Source organism: Muscardinus avellanarius (assembly GCF_963383645.1).
Source record: "Muscardinus avellanarius genome assembly, chromosome: 6".
Classification (NCBI taxonomy): domain Eukaryota; kingdom Metazoa; phylum Chordata; class Mammalia; order Rodentia; family Gliridae; genus Muscardinus; species Muscardinus avellanarius.
The window spans coordinates 1,840,161-1,860,447 of NC_137791.1; the positions used below are offsets into that span (position 1 = coordinate 1,840,161).

A 20,287-nucleotide genomic window follows, 5' to 3' on the forward strand; every position below is an offset into this window, starting at 1 on the left:
TTGGCAGTTTTTGGGATAAAAGACTGGACAAATTTGTTAAATGTACATGATCAACATTTACTCCTTTCCTACTCTTAAGATAGATATTTCTTATTAGTTTAAGGTTAATCACGAAATGTGGACGTATTTTGCTGATATTTTTGTGTTTTCTTTTTTTTTTTTTTTGTGGGTCTAGGGTCTAGGGATGGAACCCAGGGACATTCTACCTCCAAGCTACAACCCTTGCACTCTTTTTTATTCTTTATGTTTGAAACAGGGTCTCACTGAATTGCAGAGGGCCTTACTGAGTAGCTGAGGCTGTCCGCGAACCATGATCCTCTGCTCTCAACCTCCCAAATGCTGGGAATACAAGCGTGCACCACCACGCCTGGCTAGCATTTTTGTGTTTTCATCATTGAAATGTTAATTGATTTAATATTACATTAATCTCTTCTCCCTTTATGTGATTTCTTTTGCATTTTTACCAACCTCTGCTCTCTTTTAGGCCTTCAGATGCTCTTCTGGGAAAGCTTAGTAATGGCTCAAAGGAAGAATGACAGTATTGTCCCCAGCATCACGCAGTTAGAAGATTTTCTGACAGAACACAATTCCAATGTTGTTTGGCTCCTTGTTGGTAAGTACAACGTATTTTCTTAGTCTTTCTGGTATTTTGTACATGGGTTAGTAACTGCTAGATTTAAGTGATGGTTAACTGATCATGGGATATTTACAGTACCACTTATTTATTTTTAATGTATTTTTTTCTAGTTTTGGGATTGAACATGGGGCATTCTACTTCTGAGATATACCCCCAGCCCTATATTTTTATTCTTTATTTTGGAACAAGGTCTCATTAAGTTGTGGAGGGCCTCACAAGTTTTTGAGGCTGGCCTTGAACTTGTGATCCTCCTTTTCTTAGCCTCCCAATGTACTGAAATTACAAGTATGTGCCACCACGCCTGTCTAGTAAAGAAGATTTTAATTTAGCTTTCTTTTTGAATATTAAAAAAAAACAGTATTGAAAATTTTCTGGAATGATCTTCACTATTACTTTGGCTACCTCTATCTTATGGGAGATGAGAAGAGAAAAAAGATATTGCATTTGGTTTGTTTTTTCTGTTTCAGATCAGTTTCCTTACCCCTACCCCAACACACACACACACACACACACACACACACACACACACTCATTATAAAAGTAATACATTTCCGCTTAGTGTGGTGGCATGCACTTAAAATCCCCACGCTTGGGAGGCTGAGACAGGAGGATCGCACGGGTTTGAAGTCAGCCTCAGCTGGCTTAAGAGACCCTGTTTCCAAATAAAATATAAAATAGGTCTGGGGTTGTAGCCTGGAGGTAGAAGGCTCCTGGGTTCCATCCCCAGTACCACCACCAAAAAAAAAAAAAAAAAAAAAAAAAAATACATTTTCATAGCAGATAGTTTTCTATAAATTTTTGTAGTGAAATGGAATATGTATGCCTAATTAATGCTTTAATTTTTTTTGTTTTGTTTTGGAGCAATTTGTTTTTATTTTTTTATTTTATATATATATATATATATATATATATATATATATATATATATATATATATATATATTTTGTTTTTTTTATTGGTGCATTGTAGTCAAACATCTCAGTGGATATACAAGCACACATCATCCAATTAGCCTTTATCCTATCCCCATCCCATTTCCTCCCCTTCCCTGGATCCCATGTTTGATTTGGTGATTAACTTTGATATTTTTGTTTATGTACATCATGTGTTTTAAAGAGATTCCATCTTCCCCTATCCCATCTTCTCTGATTGGTCACCTTAATTGCTCCTTCATAGGGCCCTTTCTTCAACTAGATGATCTCCTATTACCCATTTCTTCCTAGTTTTTGCATATTAGAGAAAGCATCTGCTTTTTTATTTTCTGTGATATTTCTCTGTGTATGCCGCATTGTAAGTTCCAATCCCACTCCTGAAGGCCTCGGCGCTGGCCTGGCCACCCGGCAGACTCTGATCCCGGTCTCGCTGGCTCCAGCACCGGCCTTGCCTCATGGCAAGCCCCGAACTTGGCCTCGCTGGCCCCACCCCTCGGCAGGCTCCAATCCCAGCCTCAGAGGCCCCAGCACCGGCCTTGCTCACGGCAGGCTCCGATCCCGGCCTCGGAGGCCCCAGCACCAGCCTTGCTTCACGGCAGGCTCCGATCCCGTCCTCGCTGGCCCCGGCACTGGCCTAACCCCTCGGTGGGCTCCGATCCCGGCCTCCGAGGCCCCGGCACCACCCTTGCTTCACGGCAGGCTCTGATCCCAGCCTCGCTGGCCCCGGCACTGGTCTCACCCCTCGGCAGGCTAATTAATGCTTTAATCTGTGTTCTCCTTGGCACTTGGCAGTGGGCTCTGCTATTTATAATTTTTTGTATGATATCCTAGAAATTTTCTAGGTATATTGAAATAGTTCAGACGTATGTAGGATTAAGTGCAGGAGAGGAGAGAGAGGAAGGTGCAGAGTGTGTGAATGAATAGCTGACTACAAAGGAATACAAGAATAATACCAGGGGAGGAGAGATTACAGAGACGTTGAGCCCAGCACGTGTGATGAAGAAAATATTTGATCTGAATTTTGGCATAGGAACTGGAAATAAAGAGAAGAAAATAGGAGGGGGGAAAGAAAGGAAGGGGAAGGTGACTTTTGCTGAATGTCATCGGTGTGTGTCAGGTACGACAGGCGCTTTGCGTGTTCTGCCCTGGCTGGAGCAGCCTGGTGGGAGCTTTTATTCTTTCTTCTCCCAGTGGCAGTCAGGCTTGTGGGTGTTAGGTGACTGAGGGGTTCACACTGCCCTTCTGCTTCGGGACGCCACGGTGAGGCCTGCATCTGTAGTGGTGCCTGCCTACAGAGGGTTGGAGTGCTCCAGGATTACTAGGTAGGGCTCGCCACCATTGAAACCTCAAGGGCCCTGTCTTCCATTTGAGGAGACGAAACTATCGTCAGTTCTGAGTGAGAGTTAAAAGAGTAGTGAAATCCCAAGTGCTCGTGTGAAATGCAACTTGGAGCGCAGCACTGGAGGATGGGTGCCTCCTAGTTTAATGGAGGGCAGAAAGCTTCCTATGCACATCTGCCCTCTTTCCTGTCACTAAGAATTTCTGACAATATTTTAATTTATGCAGCTCCTTTCTTTAAGGAAAAAAAAAAAAAAAAGCAGTAGCAACCAGCAGGAAAACACTGAGTGACTTTTACCCCTGTGTCTTACCTGTGGCCTTATGATATTGAAGGGGTGAGGTGAACGTGACCTGCGTGTTCTGTGCGTGGCAAAGGGAGCGCCTCAGTTGGCACCGTGCACATATGCCGTCAGTGCCACCCTCAGTGTGGGCGCTGTGGCTGGGAGCGGGCGAGCGCCAAGGGCGGTGCCCATGTGTCCCCATCCCCTGAGCTGCGTTTTGCTGTGGAATTACAAGCAGCAGTAAACCTAAAAGAGAGGGGCTGGATGGAGGGCTGTTGCATTGAAGATCAGGCCACGATTCCTGGGATGTTTAATTATTTAAAAGCATACTTTATCAGTGAGTGCCTTCTGCCTTTCTGAAGGGCCCCTAACAACCTGCTATTGAAACAGTAACTTACAGTAAAAATTTGTATAAAATAACTTTAAAGGTAAAACCCAATGACATAGCATCAAAATAACTTCAAAAGCATTTTCCTAGAATTTTATAGGAAAAATGCAGTACTTGCTATACAAGGCTGTTACCATCAGTGTAAGCTATGCTGACAGTGTCACATTTATTATGATTCTCGGTGGCTACTTTGTTTAGTTCACCATTTTTTGTAAAGTACTTAATATGATACTACTAAGGCTACATATGTTAAATTGCTTTGCACTACTTTTTCCTATTTTGGAAAGTAGTCACGCATACTTTAAAAGAGACCAAGTAAAGGATAATTTGTTATTAAAATAGTGTTTAAGCCAGGTGTGATCGTACACACTCAAATAATCCCAGTACTTGGGAGGCTTGGACAGGAGGGTGACAGGTTGAAAGCGAGCCTCGGCAGCTATCTCATGAGACCCTGTTTCCAAATAAGAAATAAAATTGGGCTGCATAGATGGAGCTTAGAGGTAGGATGCCTCTGGGTTCAGTCCTTAGTGCCAGAAAAGCAAAAATAAAACTGTATTGATTTTTGTGTATTCACAGACTAGATATTTTGGGGACTACACATTTTATAGATTTTATAAGGTTTTCATGAGAAATCAGGTGTACTTACTCACTGTAGCATATTTAGTGGTATTTATCAAAGTAGGTTACTGTCATCAATTACAACAAAATATCCAGTGTAAGATGGACGTTGAAGATGCCTTTAGGTTATAATCCCTACTTTTCTGTTATTTTTTAAAAGTTGGGATTGTTGACAAAAAATGTCTTTTCTCTGATTTAAAAAATCTTAAGTTTTTTTTTTTTTTTTTTCAGGTGGCTATAACTTGTTTTGGGAAATAGCTTGGGAATGAAATTAGGTATGAGGTAGATGTTTGTGTGAGTATTCAAAAGTACAGATTTTTCCCAGAATATCATTGTGTGTGTCGAGTAACTACAACAGTACGAAGTAGTTTAAAAAGAAACACATACACATAAAAAAGAGAGCAGACATACTTGAAAATTGCTTCAAGCCAGGAGTGGTGGTGCACACTTGTAATCCCATTACCTGGGAGGCTGAGACAGGAGGATCATGGATTTGAGACCAGCCTTCACAACATAGTGAGACCCTGTTTCAAAATAAAGAGTAAAAAATAGGACTGGAGGTGTAGCTCAGAAGTAGAATGCCCCTGGGCTCAATCCCCAGTACCGGAAAAAAGTAAATAAAAAAAAAATTGCTTTAATTGATCTGATTGCAAGCTGCGTCTTTCTGGCTGATGACTGAAAAGACAGAGAAAAGTTGGATAAGGAAAAGTGAACCTCTGCTTTTAAAATTCCAGGTATAAAACTGATTATTATATGGAAGTAAGTCTTACCATTTCTGGCTTTTTCTCTCCCAACAGCTACCATTTTGTCCTGTGGATGGATTATTTATCTCACGTATTATAATTCTCGGAATGTTGGTCTTATTTTAACACTGGTTCTTAACAGATTATACAAGCATGGCTATATCCATATTGGTGAGTTTGAATAGTGATTTTCCCACATGATCATAAGATATATATTATAAATTTATATTTTATAAAAGTAATTTTAGAACGTTGTTTCCTGCAGGTCAGAGGACTTTAACTGGAGCATGTCACCCCATGTGGGGACTTCTCTGTCTTTCTATTCCGTTTTACTTGGCATAAAGTATGTTATATACTCTATGCTTAAGAACAAGCCCTCTACCTGGATGTCTCACACATCAGCTTTCCGTGACTAGAGATGATCTGCCATTGGTTGTGTTTTACCCCGTTCTTCTTTCTCAGTATTTGTAGAGTAACTTTTAGACCTTTATTTGTGCCTATACAAGATGTTTTTTAAAAGTAGTTGAAGTATTTAGAGAAATATAAAATATGGAACCTGGTGTGGTGGTGCACCTCTGGAATCCCAGCCACTCGGGAGGTTGAGACAAAAGGATTGCAAGATAGAGAACAGCCTTAGCAGCTTACTAAGACCCTGTCTCAAAGTAGTAGTAAAAAGGCTTGAGGTATAGTAGAGCGATTGTCCTGCATGCATGAGGCCCTGGGTTCAAGCTCCACAACTGCAAAACAAACCATAAAATTTAGAAATAAACTTCTTTAAAAAAAGTTTATCATCCAAACAAAATTTTAAATGTTCAGTGTGGTTGTTACTTTTCTAAAAAGTAACTTATAATTTGTAGATCTCAAATTATATTTGTGTCTTGTTTGCTAATTTACTTTCTACTTAGCAGTGGGGAGTTTGCAATAGATGGCAGGGTGTTAGGAAGCCATGTGCTTTGGAAAGCCCTAAACCAGTACAAAAGGGTGGGCGGCATAACTGGGCAGAATCATTCTAAGTCTGCATTTGAATACCTCGGCTGGACAAAAGTAAAACTTTTCGCAAACCATTTTCCGTTAATTTGGGACAAGGACTGGTTCCTGCAGTGATCCAAATTAATGGAGGAAAATGGTGAGTTGGTCAGTGCTGTGGGGTTGCTTAGTGGCTAAGGATAATTAAGGGAATGGCCCACAGGGAGCTCCTGCTCAAGCTAATGTCCTCCTGTGGTTGCTTAGCAGCGCAGTCCTTAGTGATGATACATAAAACACTGCCTTATTTTGGTGAAAAGAGTGATGCACACTTTGCAAGACTATAAGGATATTGGGAAGGGAGTGGGAAGAGATTATTGGATAAATTTGAATGCTAAGATTATTGTAAGCGTTAAGTGCTCGATTATCTGTTACAATAATTACATTAATTGCTGTTATTTTTTCCTCCTACAACAGGTTCTTTCTCTTTCTCTGTACTTTCTGGAAAAGTCATGGTTCGTGAAATCTATTACATTACAGAAGACATGTCTATTAGGTAACAGAATTTAAAAAAGGATTCAAACAGATACGAAATGTAGTAAAAATATTCTGATTATGTTTTATTTAATGTGACTTGATTGTTCAAATAAGTCAGAATCACTCTTGAGCTGGGTGTTGTGATGCCTTGTAGTCTCAACTACTTGGGAGGTGGAGGCAGGGGTTTTGAGACCAGCTTGGAGAACATACTGAGATCACATTAAAAAACATTATTTTCAGCAAATCATATGTGGTGAATTGATGTTTTAAAATGTTGTTATTACTGGATTAAAATTGTTAAGGCTTAGATGGGCAAAATTTTTTTCAAGCAGTTTATGAAAATGAACAATTTATTTCTATATGAAAAATTGAACCATTAATACTATCCGATTATTTCTGAAGTAGAATTTCAGGTGGTCATTTGTCATATAAAACAAAGTTTAGGGTTATTGATTATTCATTATCAACATCCATCATCAAAGCTCTTATCCAGTAGCTCCTTATTAGAGGTAAGTTCATAGAATTATTTAGCGTATGTTAGTAATTCTAATTCTAAGAAGAAACACAAAGATGACTATAATAGGAAATTGTAATGTGTTTGCGGTTCCCTCTTCTGTAAGCCTTGATAAAAAGCCTACTTATTTTTTATGGTTTCCTTAAAATTTGTAACTTAAAAATAAAATAATCATGAAGCCTCATGTAGTGGCGCACACCTGTGTTCTCAGTACTTGGGAGACTGAGACAAGAGGATCACAGGTTCAAGGCCAGCCTCGGCAACTTAGTGAAACTCTGTTTGAGAAAACAAAAATAGGGCTGGGGGTGTAGCTCAGAGGTAAATCATTCCTGGGGTACCAAAGAGGGGGTGATCTCAAATTAGTTGAGAGTTGCTATTATTTGGCAATGCTCATACTTAAAACTGTAGGAGGCAATTTCTATGCCAGTCTAAAATTATTTACAAATCAGAAGTAAAAGAAAACAGGTTTTCAGTGCATCTTTTGGGGGTGTGACATGACAGATCATTTACAGAAATGAAGGAGTACCTTTTTACGTTTCTTTTCCCCTAGTGTGCTAACATCCCCTCTAAGATTTAGCTTATTTTTATGTAATTTTTATACTTAAAATATTATTTAAAATGGAAGCATTTCTCTACAACTTCATTTTTCTGTTACATGTAATGTAAGATTACATTTTACGTAATTAGAAGAATATGATATTTCAAAACAACATGGCATGTGATATTTTTTTGCTTGTCAATTTAAAAATAAATTTTAAAATTTCTTCCCTAATTTGGAGGTATACAAGAATCTATTTTGCTTTTTTTACTGGAAGGTTGTAAAATGTTATACCTTCTAACTCTACATTTTGTAAAAGATGTGCATTTATGTATGCCAGTTGTCCTATTCACAGTTTTCTCTTTTTCTTTATTCATTATCAGTTGTTTAATTGATAATTAAGTTGTTATTTAAGTTTTCATTTTTGTAAACTACTTTGTTTAGAATTCAAGATGGATTTATCATTTTTCGGTGGTGGAAAATGTATAACCCAAAGCAGAAGCAACATGGTAAGTTTTCATTTTTTCCTGTGTTTAAAATGTTTAGTCAGATCAGAATGTTTGTTCATGTTTATCAAAATGCCCCACCTCTTCTAAAGGCTCGTTGAGGGCTGGTTTGCTCTCCGCTTGGCTGAGAGTCCTTCGGTTGCTTTCCTGGTGCCTGCTTAAGTTCCTGTGCGCCTGTCGTGCGCTCAGGGTGGCCCGCTGTGCTGCGGTCTCTGGCCACGCCTCTGGCCAGCACAGCCTCATGACGCCGGCATTGGTGGGATGAACAGGAGAGGCAGTGCTGCTGTCGGCCTTGTGTTTGCGCTCATCATCAGACTGTAGCTTTTGTCTCCATATCCTCTCTAGTGCTGGAAGTGCTCCTGTCTCTGCCCCTAACCCTACTCTATAGTAACTACCAAAGGCTTCAAAAAGAGACAGCAGCCAGGCGTGGTGGTGCCTGCCTAACGGGAGCACCACCAGCCTTTATTCTTCCTTTGCCAGCATCTTGTATTTTAATATGCATCATTATGTAACAGAATTCTATTATTTAAAAGTCGTTTGAGTTGAACTATGAAAAATATTTGACAAAATTTTGACTAAATTCTTAAAAAATTGACTAATATTTTTGTAACTGGTATCTATAGATCCAAAGGCAGAAACCAGGTTATACATCACAGTTAACGACTTTGAGTTTCATGTCTACAATCGTTCGGATCTTTACGGACACCTTCAAGAGTTGTTTGGTTTGGAGCCAACAATAATTCCACCCAAGAAAGATGGCGATAAAACCCGGGGACATGGAAGAACCAGGGCCCAGTCCAAGATGGAAAGGTTCGGCATCATCATGAATTTTAGTACTCTCCTGCACTCAGACCTTTGCCTCTATTAGAGTATCACTGACATTGTTTAAGTAGTCTAGTCCTCTTTGTAAATTAAAACTTTTATTTATAGAAATAATTATATACTCTTAAATATTAAAGTAGTACAGAATTATTTAATGTAAAAGCAGTTCTACTCTCCTGCTGATCATTCCTACTTGCCTCCATATTAAAAACTTGTTTCTTATCCTTTGAGTATATGCACATTAATATATACCGCATATCCATATTCAAGTAGCATGTACAGTATTTAGTTTTGTTTTATTAATGTGTAGAAATCATATGTGGCCTCATATAGTGTGTCTAGTACTGTAAAAATTTTATTCTGCAGCATATTTTCAAGATCATTATATATCTATAGGTCCAACAATACTTTATAATATTCTGGCTGGACATGGTAACTTGCCTGTAATCCACACTAGTGGAGGAATTGAGGCAGGAGAATCATTCTGTAGCCTGGGAAACATAGTGAGGACCGCCCCATCTCAATTATTATTATTTATTTTAACAGTAGGACCAACGAACTTAGCTCTATGGACTGTTTTGCAAATAAAGTTTTATCAGCGCATAGTCCCATCCATTCATGATTGTGTTGTCTGTGGCTGCCTTTGTGCTTTAGTTAGAGTTGACTGGTTGGGACAGAGATCATATGGGCCTTAAAGATACAATATTTTCTCTGGTCCTTTACAGAAAATGGCTGCCGTCCCCTGGTGTGAAATAACAAGCCAAAGATAGTCATACCAATGGTAGATACACAGGGCTAGTGGCCAGCGTTTGGCCCCAGGAGCAGGAGGACTGGGAGGTGTAGTTGGTGCTCAGTCGCTTCTGTTTCTACATCCGTAGGTTGAACCAACTGCATATTCAAAATATTCAGAAAAAGTATTGTCTGTACTGAACACGTAGACTTTAATACAGTAAGACCACTATTTGCCTGCCATTTACATTGCATCAGGCACTGTAAATACTCTAGGGATGATTTAGAGCATACAGGAGGATGTGCATATGTTATATACAAATACATGTCATTTTATGTAGGGAACTTGCACACCCATGGGTTCTTGTGTCCTCAAGGGTCCTGGAACCAATCTGCCCTGCGTACCGAAGAACGGCTTTGTAAGCGATGCCTAGAAGAAGGGTGGCGTCCTCTAGAGGCTTGTCTGCAGTGGTGGGAGGAGGCAGGAAGGGCACCAAGGAAGAGCAGGCGCCCCTCCTAGGGAAGGCGCGGAGCTCTGGAGTTGGGCGTGCACCTGTGGTGAACAGAGCCAGGCAAGGCCCCGCTGTCATGTCAGTTAGGCGGGGACCTCCTGAGCGGAGGGCTCCACCTTTTCTTTCTGGCACATGTCTTGAGGAAGTTGCAGCAGTGCTAGTTGTGCATGATTTCCTTTGGAACTTGAAATTGTAGCATAAACATTTTGATTGACTTTTTTTTGGTGGCACTGGGGTTCCTGGAAACCCTTCTTTGGGCTACACTCCCAGACCTGTTTTTTTAAAATATTTTTTATTTGGAAACAGGGTCTCCTAAGCCAGTGCGGCTGGCTTAGCACCTGCGCAATCCTCCTGTCTCCACCGCCTAAGCGTGGGGATTACAAGCGTGTGTCACCACGCCCGGTGATTGACAACGTTTTGTAGTACTCTTTAGTGGCTAAATAGCATTCACCACGAGATTATCAAGTTTAATCATTCTGACCTTGATGGCTGAATTTCATGCTTAAAAATGATGCAGTATGGAAATATGTAGGCCAAAGGGTAAAGCAGGTACAGGGCAATTAAGTCTAAAGAATTAATTTGTGGCCTGAGGACTATAGCTGATAATATACTACGTTGTATACTGAAAATTTGCCACAAGAGAGTTAGGTAATCTTACTACCAAAAAAGTTAACTTGGAACAGTGATAGGTATGTTAATTTACTTTTCTGTACTTATAATTTAACTCTTTATATAAAAACATCATTGTACATCTTAAATATATACAATAAAAATTAATTGAGAGAACTATACAAGGGCATATAAAATAAGCTCTGTTTGCCCTAAAAAGAAGGTGCAGTGTGGCATATCTTTGTTCATGCATATTGTTGACAGGGCAGGAGACGGAACAAGAGCAGACAGATCAAAGAATGACTTTCAGAAAACCACAGAAAGTTTAAGAAAGCAGTCACAAAGTAATGCTGTCCTTTTTCTGTAGAACTCAGAGAAAAGCTCGTTATAAGAGAAGGAAATTATATTTGAGTCCTAGCTCACTGTCCTTCTGTAGAGTGACAGGGAAGAGTGCGTGAGTGAAAAGGCTTGGGAGTGCGGCAGCACTGCGGCTGGTGGGTCGCTTGAGATTCCCTCCCATGCCCTGCCCAGTGATTGCAGAAAAACGAAGGCGTCGAAATACTCAAGGCTTGGTCACTAAGGAAGTGAGTGGGTCTGTGTGTCTTCCTAGGAGTGTGCGCCTCCGCCTTGCTGCTGATGGAGAAAGGAGTTGAGGTGAGGAATGCCACCAAAGGTCGCTCAGGCAGTCTTGCCCAGGAAGGACACCTCTGTCTAAGATATGGAATGCTGGCATGTAAATACATGTGGAGTATTGCTAAGAATCTTAAATAATGTTCAAAGCAGGCATAAGATATTATAGTGCAAGTCCTACAAAAGAAGCCATACATAAATTAGCAATTCATTATTAGATGGAACAATTCGTTATATGCCCTTTCTGGAAAAATGAGAATATATTTAATACTTTTTAGGTATAAAGGGAAAATATAAATGAAAGAAGAACCTTTAGTTTAAATGTAAGACTGAATGAGCTAAAATTGTAATGATTTTAATTTTTAGAAATCATACAGTTTTACATAAAACCTCTTGAATAAACTTTAGAGTTTAAGAAACAGGACCTGTGGCTCTCACTCAGATCACCCATACCATTGGAAAGTCTTTGTTACTCACCCGTTATGTCAGCTCCCCTTCCTCCCTCCTCACGCAGTGGGCGGCTTCTTAAAGTGAGTGATGGAAACACCAGCTCCTCAGTAAATATGTAGTGGCTACTAATTATTATGTGCCACGCTGAATTGAGGGCTGAGGGCTGAAAACGCAAGTCTCCTCTCCTCAGGGAACTCAGCCTGCTGTGAGCAGTAGGTAGGAGGTGAGCAGTCACAGTGCAGGGGTGCTAGAGAGTTCTCCAGACAGCCCTAGAGGGACCAGAGGACTGGGATCCGAGGGGTGTGAGCAAGGCAGGGAGCGAGGACCAAGCCACACTGCCCACCTGTGGGCGGGGGCCAGGTGGGGGCAGGTGATGGCAGATTGGCATCCCTCCCCCAGCAGTGCCTTAACGTGATTGGAGGGTGAAAGGCGGAGGTGGGGTCAGCTGGAAGGTGTCCTCAGGGTCCAGGGAAGAGGTGACCAATGGGGTTGCAGCAGAGAAACTCTGAGAGGTGGGTGGAATCGGGTTCCTAAGCTAAGTTTAGCTATTCTACAAAAAGAATCCAAATTTCGACTCTAATAGTGATTGCACTAAGTCAGGGCAGCTTAGTAAAGAGGTTGGGGTGGGGAGGTGTGCCTGGGGAGCTGGCCTGGGCACTCACCAGGACTCCTGTGGTAATCCAAGAGGCATGCCCCAGCCTTGCATCTGGACTGCAGGAGTTGCTGTGACATTGTTGTTCCTTTTTTTAGTTGGTGCATTGTAGTCATGCATCTTAATGCGGAGGCATCCGTGCACACGTCACTCATTTAGCCCTTCCCCGATTCCCGCCCCATTCCCTCCCCTCCCTCCTCATGTTTGGCTTAGTAATTGACTTTGGTGTGTTTGTGAATGTACATCATGTACTTTAGGGTATTTCCCTCTTGCCCCTCCCATTTCCCTTGGGTAAGTCGCCTTACTTGCTCATCTATGGTTTCTGTCTACAGTCCCTCCTGTCCCATAAGTTTTTGCTTCTAAAGTTTGCAAATGAATGACTGTCTTACTCTTGGCCTTTCATTTTTATAAAGGAGCAATTATTGTGCTGAGTAGGAAGGAAGAAAATTGGCTGGATTGTTTCTGACAGTGCCATATCTTGATCATTCAACTTAGTTATAGCTTTGGCTGTCTTACGATATGGCTATGTAATGGGTATAGTACAAACAAGGAGAGCATATTATTTTAGTTATAGCTTTGTCAACAAGGCTTGATATTTTATCAGCATAGTTTTGTCATTATAGCGTGTAAATCTCGAAACTTAAAAAGTGCGTTCCAAGAGGCCTTTCTAGGGATATTCGTATTTTCTTGCGTGATCATTGTTGTTTACGGGAGTAGTCATTAGATGAGTGAAATGTACAGCTGGACGAGTAAGGAAGTTGTCTGTATCCTTGGGCACTTAAGCTTTCCTTAGGTCAGTTTTATCTTTTCTTGTTAGAGTTAAAGTAAAAACAGAATCTCAAGACCCCGCATCTTCCTGGAGATCGCTTATCCCAGTCATAAAGGTCAACGTGAGCACAGTAAGTACTCGTCACTAAGATGTTTACTTCATTAAAATGTAGAACTTTTATTCTTGCAAATGTAGTTTTCATGTAAGAAAAATAATTTTATGGAGTTTTTTGGTTCCTATTTCTATAAATCTTGTAAGAATTATTAAACACTAATACTGTTTTAGGGTTATTTCAGTAGACTTTAGAGGCTATATTCACAAGTGTTTAAATTGCTTTGAACTTCACTTTAAATTTCCTTAAACTGGCGAGTGGAATAATTTAAGTAGCCTAGTGTGCTAAAGTGAAATCTAGTTGTTTGAAATAGCTATTTTTCTGTTAGGTTTGCTCTTAGGTCAGCTTAGGAAAGAATCTATTTACTGGTAGGTCAGCTTCAGGGAAGAACGTGTCCAGAGTGGCACGCACGCGGTGTCTCTTATCCTCTCTAGGGACGTCTGGCCTTCGGGAATCATTACCAGCCTCACACTCTGTGCATCAACTTTGATGATGCTTTCCTGACTTACACGACAAAGCCGCCTTCCAGTCACCTCGACCAGTTCATGCACATCGTGAAAGGAAAGCTGGAAAACGTGCGAGTCATGCTTGTTCCTAGTCCACGATACGTTGGTCTTCAGAACGATGAGTAAGAAAACCTTTAATAACTTCTCTTAGCTAATAGGATATTAGCTAGAACCTTAATGTCTTTTTTTTTTGTTTGGCATTAGTTATTAATACTTAGATATATTTCATAGACTTTTAAAGGCGTTAACAGTCTCATTTTATGGTATTAATGGATATGCAATCCAATGATAAAGTATACACTCAAATATATTTCTGTATGATTATAACTATACTTTTTTAATCCTTTCTTCTCACTGTATTTTTTTTTTTTTTTTTTTTTTTTTTTGCGGGTCTGGGGATGGAACCCAGGGGCATTTGACCTCCGAGCTACACCCCCTGCCCTATTTTTTAATTCTTTATTTTGAAACCGGGTCTCACTGAGTTGCAGAGGGCCTCACTAAGTAGCTGAGGCTGTCCTTGAACCGCGGTCCTCTGGTCTTAGCCTCCCGAATGCTGGGATGACAAGCGTGCGCCACCACGCCTGGCTTCCTCACTGTATTTTGGAAACTTACTTTGGGCAATTAATCCCTGATATTTATATTTTAAGAAATACACATTGTAGATGAATTTTCCTTTCCAGAAGGAATGGATAAGTGGTAAATTGAAGAGATTCATTATAGTGGAGTACTATTTTGAAATAGTAGAAGTTGAAAATAGAATAAAAATTACTCTGGAAAATTGGTGGAGTTAGGGTAATATGGTTTCAAGACTCATTTATTTTTAGTCACAGTTTTTCAACTAGCTTTCCAGATTTAATTTTTTCAGTGAAATGGCCGCTTGTATTTAGCAGATATGTTATAAGAATAATGACACTAGATTCTCCTTGGAGTGGTGAGTTGCTTTCGGAAGAGTTGATTGGGACCCACAAGGAACAGCAGATGCACAACTCCTTTCTGACTCCAGGCCACTCGTTCATGAGTGGATGATGGCTCTCTTGATCTTTGCTTTTTGTTTTTTCCCTCCCTCCCTCCCTCCCTCCCTCTTTCTCTCTTTCTTTCTTTCTTTCTTTCTTTCTTTCTTTCTTTCTTTCTTTTCTGTACTGGGGATGGAACTCAGAAGCATTCTACCTCTGAGCTACACCCTCAGCCTGATTTTTTTTTTATTCTTTATTCTTTATTTTGAAACGGGGTCTCACTGAGTTGCAAAGGGCCTCCCTAAGTAGCTGAGGCTGTCCTTGAACCGCGGTCCTCCTGTCTCTGTCTCCCAGATGCAGGGATTACAAGCGCGCACCACCACGCCCGGCTTCTTTTTCTTTTTGTGAAGAAGACTTTTATGTTGAACTTGTGCAGTGTGTTTGTATGGAGAATTCCGCTGTGATGTCTCCGCTTTTTTCTTTGTGCAAAGGCAATATAAGGTGGTAGAGGTTATGAGAAACACGATTATTCCTTTTAGTTCTTTTTACACATTTATTGGAGCAGTATAGTCTCACATAGTGAGTTCATGGCGATAGTGACACAGTGCACACAGCACCTCGTGGGCTTCCCCGTCCCTCCCCATGCCCCGCCTCACCATAAATGATACTGAGATCGACATTGTTGTATCACATATGTACGTACTGTCAGTGGAGGTGCTTCCTTCACTGATTCTCCCTCCCACCCTCCCCAAGCCTCCTCCCTCACTCCTCTGGGCTCCTCCTCCATTATACCCCTCTGCTATCCTGATTGCTCCCTCGCTCTCGAATATGAGAGAACACATACGACCCTTCACTCTGTGACCGGCTCCTCTCTCTCAGCTCCATGTTCTCCAGGGCCACCCATTTCCTCTCCATTTGCTCTATTGCTGAGTAGAATTCCAGTGTGTGAATCTCCTATAATTTTGTAATCCATTCATCTACTGATGAACACCTAGGCTGGTTCCTTAATTTGGCCATTATGAACTGTGCTGCTGTAAACACGGATATGCATGTGTTACTGTACTATCCTGATTCCAGTCCCTTTGGGAAGATACTCAGGAGTGGTAGAGTTGGATCATGTGGTGAATCCATTCCCAGTGTGAGGAATTTTCACACTGATCTCCACAGTGGCTACACTAATTTGCAATCCCAACAGTGTAGAAGAGTTCCAGTGTTCCCACATCCTCTGCAGCATTGCCATTCTGACTGGGTTAGATGGAATCTCAGTGTAGTTTTGACTTGCATCTCCCTGATTACTAATGATTTTGAACATTTTTTCATATATTTATTGTCATTGTATTCCTTCTTTTGTGAAGTGTCTATTTAATCACCCATTTCTTGATTGGGTTATTTGTTTTTAGTGTTTAAAATGCTAGATATTAGTCTTCCATCAGAGGAATAGCTGGCAAAGATCTCCTATTCTGTAGGATCTCTTTAAAAGACTCTTGATGGTTTCCTTTTATGGAACAGAAACCTTTTTGTTTAATGCAGTCCTGCTTATTAATCTTCATGTTAATGTCCTGAGCTTTGGGGCTCTTATGGAGGAAGTTTCTATCTGTGCTCAGTGTTGGAGTGTAGAACCTGTGCTAGTAGCTTCAGAGTCCCTGGTCTAACTTCCAGGACTTACATCCACCTTAAATTGACTCTCATGCAGGGCGAGGTAGGGATTTAATTCCATTTTTCTAAAAATGAATTACCAGTTTTCCCAACACCACTTGTTGAAAAGGCTGTCTTTTCTCCAATGTATGTTTTTGACACTTTGTCGAAAATCAGCTGGCTATAAGTGTGTGGAATTGTGTCAGTATTTTCCATTTTGTTCCGTTGGTCTCTGTTTTTGTGCCATTACCATGCTGTTTTTATTACTGTGGCTCTGTGATATAAGTAGAAATCAGGTATTGCTCCCTGTGTGGTTCTTACTGCTGAGAATTGCTGTGGCTATCCTAGGTCGTTTGTGTTTTTTCATATGAAATTTGGGACTGATTTTTCTAGGTCTGTGAAGAATGACATTGGTATTTTTAGGGATTGCACTGATTCTGTAGATCATTTTTGGTAGACTGGCCATTTTGATAATATTTATTCTGCCTACCCAAGAGCATTGGAGACCTTCAGTTTCTTTCTCTAGGTTTTATGATGTTCATTTCAGAGGTCTTTTACCTCCGTGGCTAGATTGATTTCCAGGTAGCTCACTGTTTTTGAAGTTGCTGTGAATGGACTTGTGTCTGGATTTCTTCTTCTTCAGTGGACTTGTGGCTGGTTGTGTAGAAAAGACACAGATCTAGATTGACTGAGTATGCTGCGCCCTTCCTCAATTTGTCAGCCAGCTCGGAAGTGTTTGGTCTTCTAAGTATAGGGTTATTTCACCCAACAGTAGAGATCATTTCAGTTCTTCTTTTCCTATTTTTCCCCCTTTGGTTTCCTTCTTTGCCTAGAGTAGTATATTGAAAAGGAGTGGTGGCAGTGGGCATCCTTATCATGTTCCTGGTTTTAAAAGGGAATTCTTGGCATTTTTCCCCATTTAACATGATGTTGCTTTGGTTTTATTGTAAATTGGTCAAGTAAAGAGACATAGACTGGCAAAGTGGATTAAAGAACATAGTTCAATTATGTGCTACTTTCAAGAAACTCACCTTACAGGCACAGATACTTATAGGCCAGCGGTGAAAGGTGGGAAAAGGTTGCCATGCTAGTGGGAACCGGAAATGAGCCATTGTGTATTGTGATGTCTCCTTTTTCATTTCTTTTTTGAATAGCTTGGCTCGAGTCTCTCTGTCTTTTGGTTAGGTTGGTGATGTTGCCTGTCTATCATGTTCATCTCTTTCTTTTGTTGATTTTGTTGTTGTTGCTGCTTTGCTGCCAGCAACCACATGAGGCCTGTTGACCCCTGGCATCGCTGCTTTCTGGGCCCAGCTCCACCAGGGAGAGGTTGTGCCACTTGGAGTCTGGAGTTTGTGTGGCTGAGTTATTGACCCCAGGGACACTGCTGCTGCTCTGTGCAGCTGCGATCACGTGAGACCTTGCCGGCTACTGGCTGTGGTACTTGTGGCGCTCAGAGGCACCATTCCGTGAGAGTTCATAGCCTTCTGAGGCTGCAGCACGGTTGACTGAGTTACTTCACCCCTGTGGTGATTGCTGGAGACCCCCAAAGGGGCAGAGCAAACTGTGGACCCTAGTTCCCACCCCATTGTTCTTGAGAACTATGCTGATTCATGTTTCTGCTCTGTCCAACTGAATTCACAAGAATGGTCTGCAAACTCACGAACGCCAGGAGATTGTTGTCGTGCCAGTCCTGCAGCTATACAGGCTCCCACAGGGACAGTTTGTAAACTCGGGTCTTGAGGAGCTTGATTGAATTTATTTGAATCCCTGCAGACCAGGTCTGTAGTGTCTGGGTCCTGATGGATTCAGCTGCAGCCGCAGGAGTTTGCTGGTTGGTTTGGCTAAGTGGTCTGGAGATTCACAGTCTGGACAGATGGGTTGTAGCACTTGGGTCCCTATTGTTCTTGGTCCAAAGGAGTTCAGCTGCAGCCGCAGGGGTTGGCTGGACGGTCTGGCTGGGTGGTCTGGAGACTCACCCACTGAGTGTGGAGAGAAGAATGTGATTGCTTTTGGTTGTTGGTTCTCTGCCATCACTGGCTGGACAAGATTTAGCCTTTTTGCTGGAGTTGTTCTCTGAAAACCGTCAGATTCTGGCAGTTCCCACCTCCCAGGGTGCTCACCAAGATGGTGCCCACCTTCACTCCCCCAGGAGACATCTGGAGCTCTTTTCAGTCGTCTGTTCTTTGTGCTGTGTCTCCAGTTCAGCCGTGTTTTGGCTGGCTTCTTCTGTTGAGTTCTCACTCTCTTCCTCTCCTGCCAAGAAGCGGCCTTCCTGCTGGTTAGCTCCTGGTCTCAGAGCCGCAGAAACATGCTCCTTCTATTCTGCCATCTGTACTTCAAGTGCCCTTTTTGCAGACACAGAGAAGCTGACCCTTGAGGAAGAAAGCAGCATCGATGGCTTTGTCCTCGTAGTTCTGACTTTTGGCTGGCTTGCTGTTAGATTTTCCAAGAACTGGCTAGCGTTTTCCCCTTTGAGTATCAGGTGGCTGTGGGTCTACCTGGCATGAACTTAGTTAAGCATCTTCTGGAATGCACAAAATTCCATAAATGTAAGTAAAAATATACGGAATAAGTCTAGATTTTTTTATAATTATTAGAGAGTAAGATGAAAAAATTGTTCTGTTAATAATTTATATAAAGAGCCAGGCGTGGTGGCTCATGCTTGCAATTCCAGCATTCAGGAGGCTGAGACAGGAAGAATTGCAGTTGGAGGACAGCCTCAGCTACTTAGGCCCTCCGCAACTCAGTGAGACCCTGTTTTAACATAAAGAATAAAAAATATGGCTGGGGTATAGCTTGGAGGTCGAATGCTGCCGAGTTCCATCCCCAGACCCACAAAAAAAAATTTACACAAAGAGTTTTGAAATTATATTTTTCTTTCTTAAAAATGTGGAGATTCATTAGCATTTGTGACTTAATACATATTTAGAAACAATTGTTTTGAAGTTAATTTTAATCCACATTTAGAAGAAGTTAAGAAATTAATTTTGATGTGGAGGAAGATATTGCAGCATATGACAGAAGTTGTTAAAGATGAATAGTTTGCGGGCCGTTGTGATGGTAGAGTCATTCAGAGTTTAAGTTCAAGATGTTTGCTTTAAGTTTATTTCAAGTTGATCCATTAAATATTCTGTAAAATAGTAAGTTACAGATAACAATGACAATTTTTCTTAAGTAATATTTCAGAATAATAATACTGTAGTATGTTGATAAAATACTTAGGTTTTTAGTGTTATTAAAATAAAGAAGTTTAACTTAAGTTTTGTTATAAATGCAGACTATTATTCTATTCCAATGATCATTGTTACATTGTATTTGAACTTTGTTGTAAACTGATTTCTTTGATTTCAAACTTAAAATGAAAACTACAAAAACTAAAGTATTTTTCTTCTTTAATTTACTGATAAAATTTCAGTACTATTTTATCGTTTTGTCTAATACAGACTGCAACTGGAATGACTTCTTAGAATGATTGTTAGAAAGATTTCTTTGTGTGTTTAGCTCTGACGGTCATTAATTAGGGAGTTGAATGTTTGTGTTCTGGAGATGTATGTGGTGTCCCCTCCTTCCTAGACCCCCACGGCTGATGGGAGAGGGTTTCGTGGTGATGCAGTCAAATGACGTCGATATCTACTACTACATGGACGAGCCAGGTAAGGTGCCTTTGAAAGTGTTTCCTAGCAACAGCTTTGTTCTTCTGTGAAATGCTGATAATTAATAATATCTTTTATCTCCATATGTGGAATATGAATAAGATTCAATAAAATGGTTATTAATGTGGTTATGAGAATGTCTAAAAATGTTTCATTATGTAAAAATTAAATATTTAGTATTTTAGATTAAAAGAAAGGATAATGATCTTTCCTCTTTCCTTCAAAGTCTCTTTTGATGGACTTAATCCCCTAATTGAGAA

The 20,287-nt window shown here is 40.7% G+C and overlaps 1 protein-coding gene across 2 annotated transcripts in view; it reads left to right on the plus strand.

Moving 5' to 3' along the window:
- Positions 1-516: 516 nt before the first annotated feature.
- BLTP1 (bridge-like lipid transfer protein family member 1) overlaps positions 517-20,287 on the plus strand; it is a gene marked incomplete at both ends in the record, with an annotated part of 166,205 nt that continues 146,434 nt past the window's right edge. For both annotated transcript variants that reach the window (XM_080697986.1, XM_080697987.1), the window contains 8 exons: positions 517-613; positions 4,992-5,108; positions 6,378-6,456; positions 7,934-7,998; positions 8,619-8,805; positions 13,217-13,298; positions 13,715-13,908; positions 19,948-20,027. In XM_080697986.1, coding sequence (XP_080554112.1) covers positions 517-613; positions 4,992-5,108; positions 6,378-6,456; positions 7,934-7,998; positions 8,619-8,805; positions 13,217-13,298; positions 13,715-13,908; positions 19,948-20,027 — 901 coding nt within the window. The remainder of the gene's footprint in view (positions 614-4,991; positions 5,109-6,377; positions 6,457-7,933; positions 7,999-8,618; positions 8,806-13,216; positions 13,299-13,714; positions 13,909-19,947; positions 20,028-20,287) is intronic.